The sequence below is a fragment of the Zalophus californianus genome, chromosome X, assembly GCF_009762305.2.
Source record: "Zalophus californianus isolate mZalCal1 chromosome X, mZalCal1.pri.v2, whole genome shotgun sequence".
Classification (NCBI taxonomy): domain Eukaryota; kingdom Metazoa; phylum Chordata; class Mammalia; order Carnivora; family Otariidae; genus Zalophus; species Zalophus californianus.
The window spans coordinates 114792804-114811111 of NC_045612.1; the positions used below are offsets into that span (position 1 = coordinate 114792804).

Consider the following 18308-nt stretch of genomic DNA (forward strand, 5'->3'; position numbering starts at 1 on the left):
GAGGAGGGATGACTACTAGCAGACTGTTGGAAGTACAGTGTTCAGAACTTAAAAACAAGGTTTGGCTTGGGTATGTGGATATGGCAGTTTTTAGTTTAAATGGTAACGATGGAAGCCTTGAGAATGAGTAAGCTAGTCTAGAGAGAATACCTAGAAGGAGAAAAGGGGAGTATCAAGGTTAGAACCTTGAGAAATACCCACTCACCTTTATGATGTATAAGTAGCTATATCAGGTACTTAATAAAGGTCGGTTGAGAGGAAAGCTGATTCTTGACTATTTGGTGGATAGGAAGTTTATTGGTTACATTAGCAAGAACTAATGACCAGATGAAAAGTGTCCTCAGGTTGAGTTAAATTTGTAGTTTTGGGGGCAGAATATCGATAGAGTTCATTCCTGATAGCCTCAGTTTACTCTGTGAAATAGGAGACTGACAAAGGCTGGAGGGAAGGATTCATACATAGATTGAATGTCTACTGTGTTCAGCACTGGGGTAGAGAACTTACTCTCTGGTTGAGAAGAAAGTTAGCAAAATAATAAACATATAATGAGGATACATAAAATTTGTCTTAAAATGAATGGTAAATGGAACAACAGCTGTATGAGATGGGAAAAGGAATGGCCTAGGGACACATGACAATATTTTGGAGGGTTTAGCTAAGGATGAACACTAAATAAACGGTACTACGTGTAATAAACATGTGGGACTTTTCTCCAGCAGCGTTCAGCAACTAAGTATAAATAGGTAAAGTGGATGGTGATTTATTTTTTAAGATTTTATTTATTTGTCTATCTATTTATTTATTTAGAGCACGAGCAGGGGGAGGGACAGAGGGAGAGAGACCATCTCAAGCAGACTCCATCCTCAGTGTGGAGCCTGATGTGGGGCTTCATCTCGTGACCCTGAGATCATGACCTAAGCCAAAATCAAGAGTCAGACACTTAACTGACTGAACCACCCAGGTGTCCCATGGTGATCTTGAATTAAGGTTTGGAGATAATAAAATGACAGCGGGATAAGTCGATTTTGGGTGACATGATGCTCTGTAACCTGGATGTGAAAGAATTTTATAGAATGTTAGAGTGTTTGGTCCCCTTCACTTTTTTATCTCTGTCAGTGGTTCTCAACCGGGAAGGGGGGCGATTTGCCCCCCACGAGACATTTGGCAGTATATGGGGACATTTTTGTTCATCACAGCTGTGTGTGTGTGGGGGGGGGTGCTACTTACATCTAGTGGGTAGAGACCAGGGACACTGCTAAATATCCTACAATGCACGGAACAGCCCCCACAACAGAATGTTCTGACTCCAAATGGCAATAGTGCCAACATTGAGAAACTCTGATCTGTATTAATTCCTTGGTGTTCTCATGTAATTCTGGCTTTAAATACAGTTTATATGCAGATGACTTTCAAATCCGTATTTCCAATTCAGACTTTTTGTTCCCAACTCAGACTTGAATATCCACTCAACATCCCCACTTGGATGTCCAATAGACTTCTCAAACTTCTGCCTGCAGCCTTTCCCATCTCAAGGAGTGGTAACTGTTATTCCAATTGCTCAGGGCAAAAACCTTGGTGATGATTTCTTTCACACACTACATCCAGTCCATAAGGAAATCCTGTGGGCGTTACCTTTAAAATATATTCAAAATCCAACTACTTCTTGACATCTCTCTTGCTATCAGCTGGTACAAGTTGCCTTTATCTCTCACCTAGATTACTTCAGTAGCCTCCTCATTGACCTCTTTATTTATAACCTTACAGTTTATAGTCAACACAGTAACCAGAATATTCCTTTTAAAACAGAAATGAGATTATATCACTTCTCTGCTCAAAATTGTCCAGGGACTCATCATTTTACTCAGAGTAAAACTCAGAGTCCTTATAGTGGCCTCCATGGCTCTCCATATGACCCCTCATTCTCTCTCTAACCTTGTTTCCTACTGCTGTCTCACTTGCATACTAAATTGTAGCCACACTCACTTCCTTGTTCTTCGAACATGTGGACACATCTCCTGCTTTAGGGCCTTGGCCCTGGCTATTCTCTCTGCCTGGAATACTCTTCCTGTAGGTAACTGCGTGGTTAATAATCACCTTTAGGGTTCTGTGCACATGTCACCTTCCATATGAGGCTTGTTCTGATTACCCTATTTAAAGTATTTCTTTTTGGGGCGCCTGGGTGGCTCAGTCGGTTAAGCATCTGCCATCAGATCAGGTCATGATCCCAGAGTCCTGGAATCGCGCCCCGTATCAGGCTCCCTGCTGAGCAGGGAATCTGCTTCTCCCTTTCTCTGTCCTCCCCCCACCACTCGTGCACTACGCCTCACCTCTCTCTCTCTCTCTTTCTCTCAAATAAGTAAAATCTTAAAAAAAATAAAGTATGTCTTTTTAAGATTTATTTATTATTATTTTTAAAGATTTTATTAGAGAGAAAGAGAGCTCGCGCGCATGCATGTGCCAGGGGGTGGGGTGCCCATCACAGGGCTCAGTCTCATGACCTAAGCTGAAACCAAGAGTTGGTCCCGCTTAACCAACTGCACCATCCAGGCTCCTCACCCTATTTAAAGTTTTGCACAACCCCTCCCTTACATTTTTCTCTGGATCGCCCTTGCTCTGCTTTACTTTCTTGTTTTGCATAGCACTTATCATTTTTAACATAGAATATATTTTGCTTATGTTATGGTGTTTCTCATCTTTCTCTTTACTAAGCATGTGAATACCACAAGGGGGGGATTTTTGTCTATTTTGCTACTTAATGTATATCAGTAGCCTTCAGTAGTGTCTGACATTAGTAGGCACTTTGTAAATATTTGTGAATAAATAAATGAAGCTTAAAGGACTAGAATTTTTGATGAGGTCAAAGAAGTAGTTGATTAAAAGTAAGGAAGTAGAAGTTAAGGATAGGAGTCTGTGGTCAGGAGTAGACTCTGGGAATACAGCCATAAACAAAGCAGTGGAAGAGCTCCTGTCCTTATGGAGCTTGCCTCCTAGCTGGGGAAATGCATAATAAACCACGCAAAATAAATAAAGTCTATATTATGTTTGATGGTTGTACCTGCTAAGGAAAAGGGTGGGTGACATTTTAGATAGGTTGGCCAGGGAAGTCTTGCTGAGAAGATGCCATTGGAGTGAAGATCTGAAGAAAGGGAGAGAAGGAACCATGAGGTTACAAGGGTAAGAATATTGCAGGCAGAGGGGTAATGCAGATAATGCTCACACTGGTCTCAGAGTCTGTGGGATATGAGAAGAAATAGCCTTTAAGGAGAAGCATATTGTAGGTAGGTGGGCAAGGAGAGGGGTTAAAAGAGCGTTTATATATATATATATATATATATATATATATATATATATATATATATATATTTTTTTTTTTTTTAAAGTGAGCTCTCCGCCCAACGTCGGGCTTGAACTCAGTACCCCAAGATCAGGAGTTGTATGCTCTACCTACTGGGCCACCCAGGCACCCCTACAAATTATATCTCTGTATTCAGGAAGTCATTCAAGAACTGATGATGACATTTAAAACATTCTTTAAAAATATTTTTAAAAGCTACTTTATATCATTACCTTTTGTGGACAGCAGAGGGAACCATTTTGCCAGTTATCTAAATCTAGAGGTAGCTTGTTTTGAGATAAAACCCTTTCATTTATTTATGAAAAAGGAGCAGTTCCTTTGGTTTTTTAAAAATCAATATGTTTGTTTTCTTCCAGAGCTCTGTTAATATATGTTTGTATGGCTATACTGATGTAAGTAACTTTGATAGAGTATTCATGAAATTTAGAAGAATTAATAAACAGTATGAAAATCTTAGAGAATAAATTTCATTTTGTCCATAATCATTTTTTTTTTTACTTATCAGCTAATAGTGTTATTGATGACATACTCTTACATTTGGGTTATCTTTTTAGATTATAGTTTGAATCTTAAAATTTTCTTTCTTGCTCATTCCTGTCTTAATTCTGTTTTTATAGCAGAAAATGTGTCTTGCCATTTGAATTTAGTTTGCTTTGCTACAGAAAGTCTTATTCTTATTTGGTTATATGATAGCGTAAGGTCCTAGGAACCTTATGTGTGCCTTGAATATTTCCTCTATTCTGTGAATGTGCAGCACAAGTTTATCACCTGCCAGAGTTGTCTTTTATTAAATCCACCTCCCTTTTCTCCTTCCATATGTAGTAACAATTAGTTGACCTTTAGCCCCTTCATGAAGTGGCAGTAACTCTGCTTCTTACCAGCGACTTGTTTATCAAATAACTGTGATCTTTGATCAAGCTAACTTTTGCCCTGCTGACTTTTGGGTGTTTTTTAAGAACCAAATTAAGATTATGTAATTAAAAGGACTTTGAAGACTAATAATTAAGGAACTTTAAGACTTCAAGGGTATAAAGGATATCACTGGAAAAGTGCAGGACAGTGAGATGGGTTTAAAGGGGGCATTTTAAAAAAGGAATCAACCTACCAGTATGTTTTTAAATTGTATCTTGGTGAAAGAATTAGTTGAAAGCTTGTTTACTGTTCTTCAGGTGATTACTTGGTTAATTCATTTTTTTTTTTTTTTTAAAAAGATCTTGCTGTTGAGTACTCTTCTGGAAATAACAATATGAATAAGATATATCTGCTTTTGAGAATCCCTGAGTCTCAGAGGAGTAAACACATTTCAAGAGTACTTTTGCAGTTGAAGGCAAGAGCACCTCCTTTGAGGGGGTGTAGGAGTGGGCAGGAGTTGGCCAGGGAAGCCTTAAAGAGACCAGGAGAGCTGGGCTTTGAAATGGATCAGTTGGAGTTGTCCAAGCAGGTGAATGTGGTAGGATGTTCCAAGGAGTTGTCTGCCTACGTTTAAAATCTAGCTCTGATACTTCTGGTATATTCTTAGGCAATTGTGCATCAGTTTTATCATCTATAAAATGGGGATAATAATTGCATTGACGTTATAGGGTTGTGAGAATTAAATATATGAAAAACATTTAGAACAGTGCCTGGCTTATACTAAATAATTGAAGGTTAACTTTTAATGTTATCCTAGGAATCTAAGGGATAGAATTGGCAAGTCTTGGTATTTGAATGTGAGTGTTACGGGAAAAGGATGTGTCTAGCGCAGTGGTTCTCAGCCTTGGATGCACATTAGGATCACCTGGGGAATTAAAATGTGCTGATGCCTGGGCCCCACCCCAGACCAATTAAATCAATATCTTGGGGGTGTGGCCCCAAGTGATTTTGATGTTTAGTTGGGCTGATAACCCCTGGCCTAGGACTATTTCCAGGCTTCTGGCTTGGATGACTGGGCTGATGATGGTGCTATTTACCAGGATAAAAAGCAAACTGAAAGAAAAGGTGTTGCTTTTAACATAGTACTTAGGCTTTTAAGAATCCTGTTAGCTATTTGCATGCTTTAAATGTTTATAACTAAAGGATGCTTTTTTAATATTGGTTTCTGGATTGGATATCATAAATGACCCCAGACTATATGACTTTCATGTTCTTGTGTCTGCATTTTATACTTGGATGTGGTTTCTTTTTTTGTTTTTTTTAGATAATATCTGCTGCTGTTCATTCTCTTTGGACTTACCAGCTTTCAACATACCCTATAATTTATACATTTATTAGGTTTGTTTGATTCCCTCTTTTAAAATTTCTTGTTGATTGCTTCTCTCTTTTTCCCCTACCCACACCCAACCACTACTACCACCCACCACTAGAAGGTAAGCTCCACCAGAGCCGGGATCTTTGTTATTTTTTGTTCACTAATTAATCCTAAGTTTCTGGTACATACTATATAACACATATTTCTTAGATGAATGAATGAATTACTATCAGTCTGGTTTTGTTTCCATCCAGGTTCTTGGCTCTGCTCCAAAGTAAGTGAGATGTAGAGCAGAGTTTCAGAGAGACCTTTGAGAACTGTTTTCTTCCTGTATTTAATTGATAAACATGGAGTTTAATTTTTGGTTGCTAAAAGTTGTGAGATACAGTTGAACAAATGCTTCATATTACATCTTAACAAAAAACTTTTTTTAAAAATGTTTTGGTAGGAACCACCAAAGCCACCTCTAAATAATTTTAAAGTGGGAATGAAACTTGAAGCTATAGACAAAAAGAACCCTTATCTGATCTGCCCTGCAACTATTGGAGATGTTAGAGGAGATGAAGTTTATATCACATTTGATGGCTGGAGTGGAGCTTTTGATTACTGGTGCAAGTACGATTGTCGAGATATTTTCCCAGTTGGGTGGTGTCGCCTGACAGGAGATGTATTACAACCACCTGGAACTCATGGTAAGATAATAAGTAACTACATGTTCTTTTATTTTATTAAAGTTAGGTCTAACTGCTATTGGCACTGAGGTTAGGACTTATTGCTCAGCTGGAACAGCAGACAGAACAGGGAGGGCACTGCCTAGGCTAGAGAACTGAAGGTAGGAGACGGCAAGGATTAGAATTTTTGAGGGCCAACTCAGCATCATAATCTGAATTGACAGTCCACATTGGAGAATATGGGCAAGCTACAAGTCACACTTGGACCATTGAAGCCTTGTTACTGAAAGCATTTTGGGGTGCTTAGCTGTCTTTATAGTTGATATTCAATTTAAAATTATACATAGTATTCCATTGTTTATATCTCAAAGGTAGTTTTTAAATGGTAAGGCATAACAACTGTTATATGTATTTTGCACAATTTTGGTCAGTTTTTTCAAGTTAAATTGATAGTTTGATAGTCTTAAGTAAAATCTCCCTGTCAGTGAAAATTTTACTTTATTTTTAAAAAAGATTTATTTATTTGAGAGAGAGAGAGAGAACGTGTGCATGAGTTGGGGAAGGGGCTGAGGGAGAGAATCTCAAGCAGACTCCCCGCTGAGCCCAACATGGGACTCGATTTCATAACCCTGAGACCATGACCTGAGCTGAAGTCAAGAGTAGGACATTCAACCGACTGAGCCACCCAGGCACCTGTGTCAGTGAAAATTTTAGACTGTGGAAACCATCATAGATTAACATGTTATTATAGTCAGGTGTTTATCAGTTGTAATGCTGTGCTTCCTAAGTTGAATTCTATGATCGTCTAGATATTTTCTTTCAGAAAAAAATCACCAAAATATTGTGGTTCCTTAGGTGTCTTCCAAGAGCTTACACATGCCTAACTCGGTCTTCTGTGATGGAATAACTGCTGAAATTTAAGTGGGATCTAAGCATAGAACCTTATTATTGGCTTAAGTTAAATATAAACTTATTAGTAGAATCAAATGTAAACATACTTAAAAATTTATCCAACTAAAATTTATACCAGAAAAAAAGATGAGTGTAGAAAATATGTAAGTAATGTGTGTAGGATGAGAGCAGTGGCTAGATAAAAGCATACAGCCATATTCTTGTAACTGCTGGTAGAATCTTTTTTGATTTGGGACTTTAACACATCCCATTATATTACAATACTACATACCGCGATGTCCTTTTTATTAGGGACGTATTTTACCAGTTCCCTGCTGCTATAATTCTAGGAAGTAGATATTAATGGCCGATTTTTGTAAAATTTAATATGCTCCAGATCTCTGTGTGTATGATACTAAGGCAGTCTCTGCCCTCAAGGAGTTAGAGGGATAAATGGAAGAATAGACTTTTAAAAAAAAATATGTATGTATACAGAATCAGCGGTGCAAAAATAGAGACGTGTGCTAGATATGAAAGTGGCCTAAAGACATCCAGTTTGTTTAGGCTGGAGGGAAAAGCGGTTGGGTAAAGGAATGCTTAACAGAAAGACACATGATGGGAGTATTAAGAGAGAAGGAGTTTGCCAGGCAGAATAGAGATAAAGGTAGGGTGGACACTTCACAAAGGTATAAAATCACACAGTTTACCCTGAAAATGAGGTAGTTCAGTTTGGAACATGGTGACTTTGGAATGCATGACCAAGAATGCTGTTGTTCTACACTATCTGGTATCCCTTTTTTTCTTAGTAACACAATTCAGCTGCCTACCATGAAGACTGTATTTACAGCCTCCCTACAGTTATATATGGCCATGAGACTAAGTCCTGGTCAATGGGATAAAAGTAGAGCTAGTATGTTCTACTTATAGGAAGTATATTAGAGATGAATGTACCTTTCTGTCTTCCTTCTTCCTGCTTCTATCCTGATGCTAGTTATGTGCTTGTTTTGGGTGGAGTTCCATCTTGAATCATGAAATGGGGACCATATTCTAGGCATAGTGGAGTGAAAGGCAGAAATGAGCCAAAATCCCTGAGAATTTTGTGGAGCAGAATTTTCATACTGGCCTGTTCCAGACTGTTATTTGAGAGAAATAAACTTCTGTGTTATATAAACCACTATTCTTTTAGGTTTTTCTGTTACTGTTAGCTGAACTTAATCCTAACTAATTCAGGGTAACTTTAAGATACCAGGTGAACATGTCCATTGGATAGCTGCACTTGCAGGTATGGAGCCCAGAAGAGATAGGTCTTAGTTGACGAAGCAGGTTTGAGAGCCATCGTGCTCATTCAAATAAATATTCTGTGTGTCAGGTAGGATTATAGGTGCTGTCTGGGGGAGGGGTGGATGGTAGGCAGCTTACACATCCAATTGATAGCAGTAAGTGGGGGAAGTTTTGGTTGTGGCTTTAATTTTGCATGTGTAACAGGTAGAAGTAGAAAAGGACCAAGGACGGAACCTGGTGGGTGAATATTTAAAACAATTCTCACACTTGAATCACCTGGCGGGGAGGGGGGACCTTTTCAAAAGCTGATGCCCTGGAGCTCATACCCAGGGGTTCTGAATCAATAGGTCTGGAGTGGGGCTCTGGTGTTTCCATTGCACATGGTTTGAGCCCCAGACTTTGAGAAACACAAAAATAAGGGATGAGTAGAAGATAGAAATCAAGAGAAAAAGTATACGTAAATGTAGGAGAGTTACTAGGTTGGTTTCCCTAACAACAGGAGATGAAAGATAGTACAGCATAAGCGTTGAGAGGAGAGCTCATTAGTGGTCTTAAGTAAAAGCGTGGTTACTAGACTACTTTGAAAAGGCAGATTTAGAGAGCTGAATAAATAGATGCAGGGCATTTTTTTAAAAATGTGGTTTCATGGGTACTTTCTGAGATCCGCTTCCTCTGTCCTTTACCCCACTAGACATTTCACAAGTTAAAGTGAAATTTAGAAACCTTACTTCAATTTATATCCCTTTACCCTCCATCATTCATAATATTTTCGTAAATATTTACATTCATTGAGAATGAATTAGACAGTGTTATAGTTTTTGTTCAACTGTTAAACATAATTAGAAAATTCGGGAGAAGTATTTACCCACATTTTTGCCATTTCAGTTCTTCCTGATTTTCAGATTCCTTTTATAATCATTTCCTCTCTGTTTTAGAGAACTTCTTTTAGTCATTCTGGGAATTCTGGGAAAAGTATGGTTAAAGATTGTTAGTTGATACTCACCCGAAGATATTTCATAAATGATTCATTTTTACTTTTTTCCAAGCATTGCTTATTCATTACATAGATTAATAGGGTTATTGCTGTACTTATTATACAAGGTGAAATACTCTTTGAGTAGAGAAAACATTTACTTTAGCCAATAATCATTCATTAAATGACAGCTATAATATAAAAATACCCTTTCTTAGATGTAATGTGATATATTCTAAAATCATAATGCTTTAAAATTATTTTTCATTATTTTAATATGTTTTTCTCTAATAGAAAAAGTAATAAATGCTCAAAGCAGAAAATTCAGGAAAGCATGCAGAGATAACCATGACAAATAGTTTGATCTGTACTTGGCTTTGTACTGCTTTTTCTTCTTTTTGTCTTATACGTATAGCTTTAGAACACATGTGGCCAAATCAAAAGAGAAATGTTGAAATAAGTTGTGGTATAGTTATTCTTTAGAGTAATATAAAACGATTTAGAAGAATGAGAGGATTCCTGCTTACTATGAAAGCTTTCCAAGATGTGTTAAGTGAAAAAAGCAACCCCTCAAAATACATAGAGTGTAATACTATTAAGTCAAAACAATGTATTTCTATGTGTAACTATAGATGTATGTATATTCATACATAGAGAAGATCTGAAAGGCTATATATCAAATCTTTAGTAGTAATTATATCTGGGAAGGGGTGTTGAGTGGTAAAGGGAACTTTTGCTTTTATCTGTGGCGTTTTTTTTTAATTTTAAATTTTTAATTAATTTATTTTTTTAAGATTCTATTATTTATTTGCCAGAGAGAGAGAGAGAGAACGAGAGAGAGAAAGCAAGCACAAGCAGGGGAAATGGCAGGCAGAGGGAGAAACAGGCTCCTCGCTGAGCAAGGAGCCCGATGCGGGGCTCGATCCCAGGACCCTGGGATTATGACCTGAGCCAAAGGCAGACGCTTAACGACTGAGCCACCCAGGTGTCCCTGTGGCTTTTTTTTTTTTAAACAAGAACATGCTGTAGGTTACATTTGTACTTTAAAATAATTAATAATTTTATTTTGAAAAGGGATTATTCTGCATATTCTGGTTTCTTACTTTTTCATAATACATTGTGATTGTGTTCCCATGTAAAATATATCCCTACAAAATTATATTTCTGTGTTGTATTACATTACATGGCTGTACCATAATTTAGCCAAACTTCTATTTTGTTTGACATAGATGATATGATGAATATATCTTTGCATATCTCTAATTAGTTCCATAGAATAAGTTTGCTGGGTTAGGGGATATGTTTCTACGGCTGACAAATTGTCTTTCAGAAAGTAATACCCATTTCCATTCCCCTTAGAGGAGAGTGAAAGTGGTTTTTTCCTTCTCTGGTCAACTTTGGGCATTATCTTATTATTTCTGTTAATTAAAAAAATGTTTTTAAGGGACACCTGGGTGGCTCAGTTGGTCAAGCATCTGCCTTTGGCTCAGGTCATGATCCCAGGGTCCTGGTATCAAGTCCACATTGGGCTCCTTGCTCTGCGGGGAGCCTGCTTCTCCCTCTGCCTGCTGCACCCCCGGCTTGTGCACGCGCGCTTTCTCTCTGACAAATAAATCTTTAAAAAAATGTTTTTAAAATTTTCATTTCTTAAATTATTAGTGAGGTTGGATTTTTTTTTCCATATACCGTGGCCATTAATATCCCTTTATAATTTTCCTGCTAATTCCCTTTTCCCACTTTTTTCTTATTGTTACCTTTTGTGTTGATTTGAGTGCTTCATTTATTACACATAGCAATAAATGTCAAAAAAGTAAAAAAAAAGTAAAAACTTAGTCATTTGTTTTTTTCAAATTCCAGTATAGTTAATATAAAGTGTTATATTGGTTTCAGGTGTATAATATAGTGATCCAACAATTCCATACATTATTTAGTGCTTATCATGGTAAGTGTACTTTTTTTAAAATTATTTTTTTATTTTAAAGATTTTATTTGAGAGAGAAACAGAGCATGAGGGGGGAGGGGCAGAGGGAGAGGGATAAGCAGACTTCCCACTGAGTGAGGAGCCTGACGCAGGACTTGACCCCAGGACGCTGAGGTCACGATCTGAGCCAAAGTCAGATGCTTAATTGACTGAGCCACCCAGGCGCCCGCATTATAAGTGTACTCTTAATCCTCTTCACCTATTTCACCCATTCCCTCTGGTAACCATCAGTTTGTTCTCTATAGTTAAGAGTCTGTTTCTTGGTTTGTCTCTCTTTCCTTTGCTCATTTGTTTTATTCCTTAAATCCACATATGAGTGAATCATATGGTATTTGTCTTTCTCTGACTTATTTCACTTAGCATTACTCTCTAGCTCCATCCATGTTGTTGTAAATGGCAAGATTTCATTCTTTTTTTATGACTGAATAATATTCCTGTGTGTGTGTGTGTGTGTGTGTGTGTGTGTGTGTGTATACACCACATCTTTATCCATTTATCTGTTAGTGGATACTTGGTTTGCTTCCATAATCTGGTTATTGTAAATAATGCTGCAATAAACATAAGGTGCATGTATCCTTTTGAGTTAGTGTGTTTGTATTTTTGGGGCAAGTACTCAGTAGTGCGGTTACTAGATCATGCGGTAGTTCTATTTTTAACTTTTTGAGGAACCTCCATACTGTCTTCCAGAGTGGCTACACCAGTTTGCATTCCCACCAACAGTGCACAACGGTTCCTTTTTCTCCACATCCTTACCAACTCTTCTTGTCTCTTGTGTTTTTGATTTAGCCATTCTGACAGGTGTGTGGTGATATCTCATTGTGGTTTTGATTTGCATTTCCCTGATAATAAGTGGTATTGAGCATCTTTTCATGTGTCTGTTGGCCATCTGTATGTCTTCTTTGGAGAAATGCCTGTTCATATCTTCTGCCCATTTTTTAATTGGATTATTTGTTTTTTGGGGGTGTTGAGTTGTATCAGTTCTTTATATATTTTGGATACTAACCCTATATTGAATATGTCATTTGCAAATACCTTCTTCCATTCTGTAGGTTGTCTTTTAGTTTTGTTGATTGTTTCCTTTGTTATGTAGAAGCTTTTTATTTTGATGTAGTCTCAATAGGTTTTTTTTGCTTTTATTTCCCTTGCCTCATGAGACATATCTAGAAAGATGTTGCTAAAGAAATTACTGCCTGTGCACCCCTCTGGGATTTTTATGGTTTCAGGTCTCACATTTAGGTCTTTAATCCATTTTGGGTTTATTTTTGTGTATGGTGTGTGGTGTCATAAAAGTAAAAACTTTTTTCTCAGTCATTTGCTTTTTAATGTTATTTATGGTCATTAATATATGTGCTGCCGAAGCGAGCACTATTTGTGGTCATTAAAAATGTGCAGAAATACTAATTTTATTGACTTGAATATTAAATAATTTAAGGGTCTAAAGTAAGGGTCTTAGCTAAATAATTTTAAAAGGCACACAAATAATTGAATTTCATAAATTTTTAAAAATCTGTATTGTTTTTGTTCATTTTGAATATTTCTTACACTGGAAATGTTTGGTTTTCGATCTTTATATAACTGCTTTTCCAACATTTTTTTAAGATATAACACTTAAAGCTTTTTAAAATACCTAATGACTAAAGATAATTAACTTTCATAGTTTCTTAAAGAAATGTAATGAGGCATCCATGAATGCCACTTGATTTGACTTTACATTAAAAAAACTACTTATTTAAGCTTTACTGGCTTTTTTCTTTTCAAGAATAGTAGTAAAGTTTAATATACTTTAAAACTTAGACTAACGAATTTTTTTTTCTCCCTGTGTAAACACTTCTATAATCAGAAACAGCCAAGTTCTTTTCATGCTTATCATTGGTAGAAGAATCCACTGGGAAACATACCTTGGGTAGAAAATTCAGCAAGCTATGTGGCTTTTTTTTCTCTTGTTTATTTAAGTTTTCCTTTCTTGGCCCTTGTTATGACCCTACAATCTTTCAAAGCCCTTCACCTCTGGTTGGTGCTGTCACTGCTCATCAGATTTATTCTGGAGACCTGTACAGGGTATCTGGTGAGAAAGAGGAAAGAAGTATGTGTGCTACTATGTTCTTGACAACTTAAAGAAGGCTGAGTCAAGTAAACTAAAATAAGGCCCATTGTAGATTTTTTCTTCTTGAATAATTTATCTGATCTTGCTGTTTTCTGTTTCAACTTGTTCCCCACCTTCTTTGTATTTTATATCTTGGTTCTCTCTGAGAAAAATAATAGAAATTTAAGAATGTTCTTTAAACTATTGATTTATTCTCACATTGCCCTTCTTTTGTCTCTGGCACATATAGTTATAGGATTTATAGCCAGTCATCTCATTAAAGTCCACATATTTAATACATGAAAGAGCAAGACCTGAAATCCAGCAACTTAGAATCAGAACTGGAACTACCAGTATTTTAAAGGCAATGTGTGATTTTTTTTTTATTTAATAGTTAAATTTTTCCTTTGTTTAGGAAAGCTTCTAAACAAATAGGTTACTATTTTATTTATAAACACAGTAAATGTAGGTGTCTAGTCTTGAGAAATTGGAAATACTCAGAAGCAGAAGATTCTTTTTTTTTTTTTAAGATTTTATTTATTTGAGAGAGCACGTGGGTGGGGGGTGCAGAGGGAGAGAGAGAAGCCGGCTCCCTGTGGGCTCCCTGTGGGGCTCTATCCCAGGACCCTGAGATCATGACCTGAGCCAAAGGCAGCCTATTAACCGACTGAGCCACCCAGGCATTCCCAGAAGCAGAGGATTCTTATAAAAATTTGCCCTAATATTAACTTTTTTCTCATATTGTGGGAAATTCAAAGTTGTTTTTTTTTTAAATATAAATTGCTATGTTGTAAACCATTCTACCTGGCTTTAGAGGCACTTAAATACTTTTAAAGTTAACTATGAATATTAAACTTTGAACTTACATAATTTCTAAAACATTAGTGAATTAGTTTTATTTAACTTAGCTTCAGATTTATGCATTATTGATTATAAATTAATGACCTACACTGGTGTGAAGTGTCATCTTATAGCCTAATTTTTTAAGCAGCTGTGACCATACAGCCCAGGAAGGAGGGCAGCAAACTTCCAGATGCTTTGAGTATAAAGTTGCAAGGGTTTAGAGGAATTCCTCTGGTCCAGAGGGAACTGTGGAGGAGGGAAAAACCTAGAATCAGGAAGCATTCCTGTCTAGTGGTACTGTGGCCTATCAGTGACTATCTTAACTCATTTCTTGATAAAATCCTTTAACTATTGGGTTTCCTGCCCCCCCCCCCCCCCCCCAACTCTCACAGAAAAAGCTTTAATTTCTAGGTGGGACTCAGTGGTAACATGGCATTTCTTTCACAACTTTGTAAAACACTTTTGATGATATTTGATAGAACTGGCATATTAGATTTTCTTTGTTGGTAATTCAGACATAAATTGTATGAATAGGAACTTTCTTCTTAAGATTAAAGTAAAATGTGTTGAACAGATTTTAAATGTGATTATCTTGGGCACTGTTAGCTGCTGCTTTGAATGCTGGTTTATTTTGTGAGGGGGGTGTGTGTATGTACGTGGTGTGTACGTGGTGTGTATATATATGGTTTAGGGATTTTTTGATTAAAATTTTAGGAGTGTAAAAAACATTTAGGAGTGTGGGTTTTAAAATCTAAACTTTTGATCGTTTTAAAAAATGCAACTAGTCATTTTATATAGTGATCTTATTTTGTAAAGCCCTTCCCATGTAGCATTTTCCAATTGAACCGTTTCAAAGTTAGTCTTTTGAGAAGCATTTCAAAGCTTCCATTGAGCAAACAAGTGCTCTCTTCCCCACCCCCACCTCATTCTCATTTTTTTTAAGAAACAAAACAAGAAATTATGGCTGCTTTTGCTTTTTGTGCAGATGTGCATAGAGTTGTATGTGGTTTCTGTAACTTGGGCTTCACTTTTCTCTAAGTTTTAAAATTAAGATTTTATAGTTTTTAGGATGTATCTTTACCAACTTTTTTCCTTTTTATAGGACTGTGTATGTTTAGTAAAAACCACATGAAGCAGCATTTTTCCTTTATGTTATAGTGGGTCAAAAGAAACAGAGATACATATAACTAAGGCTGTAAAAAGTTCAAGGTGTGTCAGTCCCACCAGAAAGCTTCTGAATGAACACTTAAGCATTTGTTTAGATTTTTGCCCTTAGTGTAGCTTATGGTAAAATACAGACTATTATACTTAATTTAGTATTCTTCTTGTTTGGTATAAAGGAAATAGAAATGCTATCACCCAAATTATTCACTCAAAAGCCATGAAATTTAAAACAGCTGATATTTTCTTTTACGTATTAACAGCTTGGAACAAATGTTTTGCTTGTGCAAATGAGATGGCTATTGTGATGCAAAGAAGTATCTTGGGAAAAAAAACCCCAACAAATGTCCTTTCTCTGTTTTGAGTATTTCAGCTAAATACTGCAATAATTGCAAGCAGAGCCTGGAGCTTCTTTCTTTTTTCTATTCTGTGATATATTTTAACAAGTTCTTTTGAGACTTTTGAAATGTCTTGGTTTTAGGACATATGGTCCAACGGGGATAACTTTGTCTATAGATGCAATGGGTTAGCAGTTAGATTTTGCATGTCTTCTCATTTCTTTCCAGATTCTCTGACCCAGGGTAACCTTTAGTTCTCTGAAGGCAGGACTGAAGGAAGTTTGAGTAGGTGACTGATGATCACTGTCCATACAGCCCATAGACAATATGCGAATTACTTTAACAGTCTTCTTAGGCCCTCCTCCTTTGCCTCCTCCCCTTAAACCAGCAAATGCAAATAGCTTCATCCCCATTTGCTAGAAATCCAGGCTTGCTCTGGCAACATGGGCTTTGTTGTTAACTCGCTTTCTCCAGAGAGGCACTTTTATTTCTGGTAAAGGAGAAAGGCTATCAAGTGGAACCTAAGTCACCTTAATGGTAAATCTAGCAACAACTTGTTTCTCTGGAATATTTCTAAAGGTAGGAATTACCCCAAAAGTTTCTTTATATTGTAGTTGAAGTATGGTTAAAGAAATTCACTTTCTGCTTTGTTAGCTTTTGTATACTAAATATCCCAATCATTTCTGTTATCTCAAAAAAATTCTTTTTTGTTCTGAATATTAATTATTGAAATTGTTGGTACTATTATTTGATCAGTCATTTCTAAAAACTGTTATATGGTACAAGAGAAAAGTTAGTCTTTAGTTATTTCTACCATAAAAATGGTTTAAAATAAAAAGGGACAACCCTATTGTAAGTCAAAATTGACGATTTAAATCTCCAGTCTGTGATGAAGAGCATTGTCAAATATTTTTCTATAGCCTTGAGGAATATGACACTATTTTTCATTAGTGTTATATGAGACTTTTTAGAAGTATTTTTATGATACAGAAATGCAGATAACATTTTACTAATTAAATATTGTGTCAATACATTTAATATGTTTTGTGGAAATTATAGCAGTGACTGCTATGATTTTTTTTAACAGCATAACGGAAGTCACTCTAGAGAAGTCATTTGGTAAGAAAAAAGATGCTATGATTTAAAAATTGAGTGGCTTTTAAAAGCTCAGAATTGTTAAAGGAGTTATGAATTGGCCTAAAACAGCTGAAGTGACTTCTTTTCATGTGAACTTTCTTCTGAAAATATTACAGGTTTTGGAAATTGTCATCTTCTTTAATGTCATTGTAACCAAAATCTTGGTTTCTTTTGAAGTGAGCAGATAGATAGGAGTAGCAATTGTGAAATATAATGGTCTCCATGGGAAGCACCCCCATGAAGCTGAAGGGAGCGGTTTACAAAGCATCTGTGATCAGCAAGTATTGTTAAAAGAACACTCTTAAAACCCTTCTAAATTTTAATTGTGATTTCTAGCTGCTGCTTGCCTTTTTTTTTAATTTCCTTTCTAGACTGAATACTTATATAATTATATAACAGGTTAGGAAAACCTTATAAATTCCGCTAAATTAGATTTCATTTTAATTTAGCATGTATGCCAAGAAAAAAGGCAGTGTCATTTAGGTACAGAGGTAAGTAGCTTTAACTAAACTTTTGTATTTTGTTTAAGTTAGTGAGCTATCCTTTAACCTTTTAATTGCATTTGGGATATTTTTCCCAGTAGCATTTTTATAAGTTTTCAGTAACCTTAAGATCGAATATTCTATGCAGGTTAAGATATATTTTATAAGGTGTATGAAGAGTTTCTTCTCTCTTTTTGAATCTGTTTATCTTAGATCTCCAAGCCCTGTATTGAAATGGGGGAGACGAGAGCAAATCAAAGCTACAAAAGCCTTTCAGTATATTGGTTTTGGTTTAGTTATCCAGATGTAATTTTTAAAACCTCCTAGAAAAGACATAGCAGCATTTCCCAAATGGGGATGCTCTGTCAGACCCCCAAAACAAACTCTTCTAAATGAGATCTCTACTTTTGTGAGTAAATGGTTTATTTTTTATACGTGGGAATTACCTCTTATTGTACGTTTAAAGCATTTTTAATATTGTCAAACTGTGGCTCTTGGTTTTGAGAGGGAAACCTACTTGGGTCATCAACGAAACTCAGGAAGGACAATGGAGGAGCCAAGGCAACAGGGCTGGACTTGTTCACACTATTGGACGCCAACCATGCCAACTAAACCATCTCTTTTTAGTAAATGAGCAAGGAATTGGGCAGAACATTCAAGTTAGAATAGGTCCAACAAGGGTTAAAATATGAAAAGACAGGTGCCATTTCCATAAAAACTGGGGACAGCTACCACTAAAAATTGGAGACCTTGTTTTCCGTTTTAACTTTTCCATTGTTTGCCATCCTTTTTCCATGTAATGATTAGTTGTAAAACAAATAAACTTTTAAAATGAAATGGCGGGGAGGGTCTCAAAAAGAACTCTTATACTTGTTTTGGGCACGG

General features: G+C 36.3%; 1 protein-coding gene across 7 annotated transcripts in view; it reads left to right on the forward strand.

The window, feature by feature from the left end:
* Positions 1-18308, forward strand: part of SCML2 (Scm polycomb group protein like 2) — a 90611-nt gene that overhangs the window by 38114 nt on the left and 34189 nt on the right. For all 7 annotated transcript variants that reach the window (XM_027609138.1, XM_027609143.1, XM_027609144.1 and 4 more), the window contains one exon: positions 6031-6274. In XM_027609138.1, the coding sequence (XP_027464939.1) occupies positions 6031-6274 (244 nt within the window). The remainder of the gene's footprint in view (positions 1-6030; positions 6275-18308) is intronic.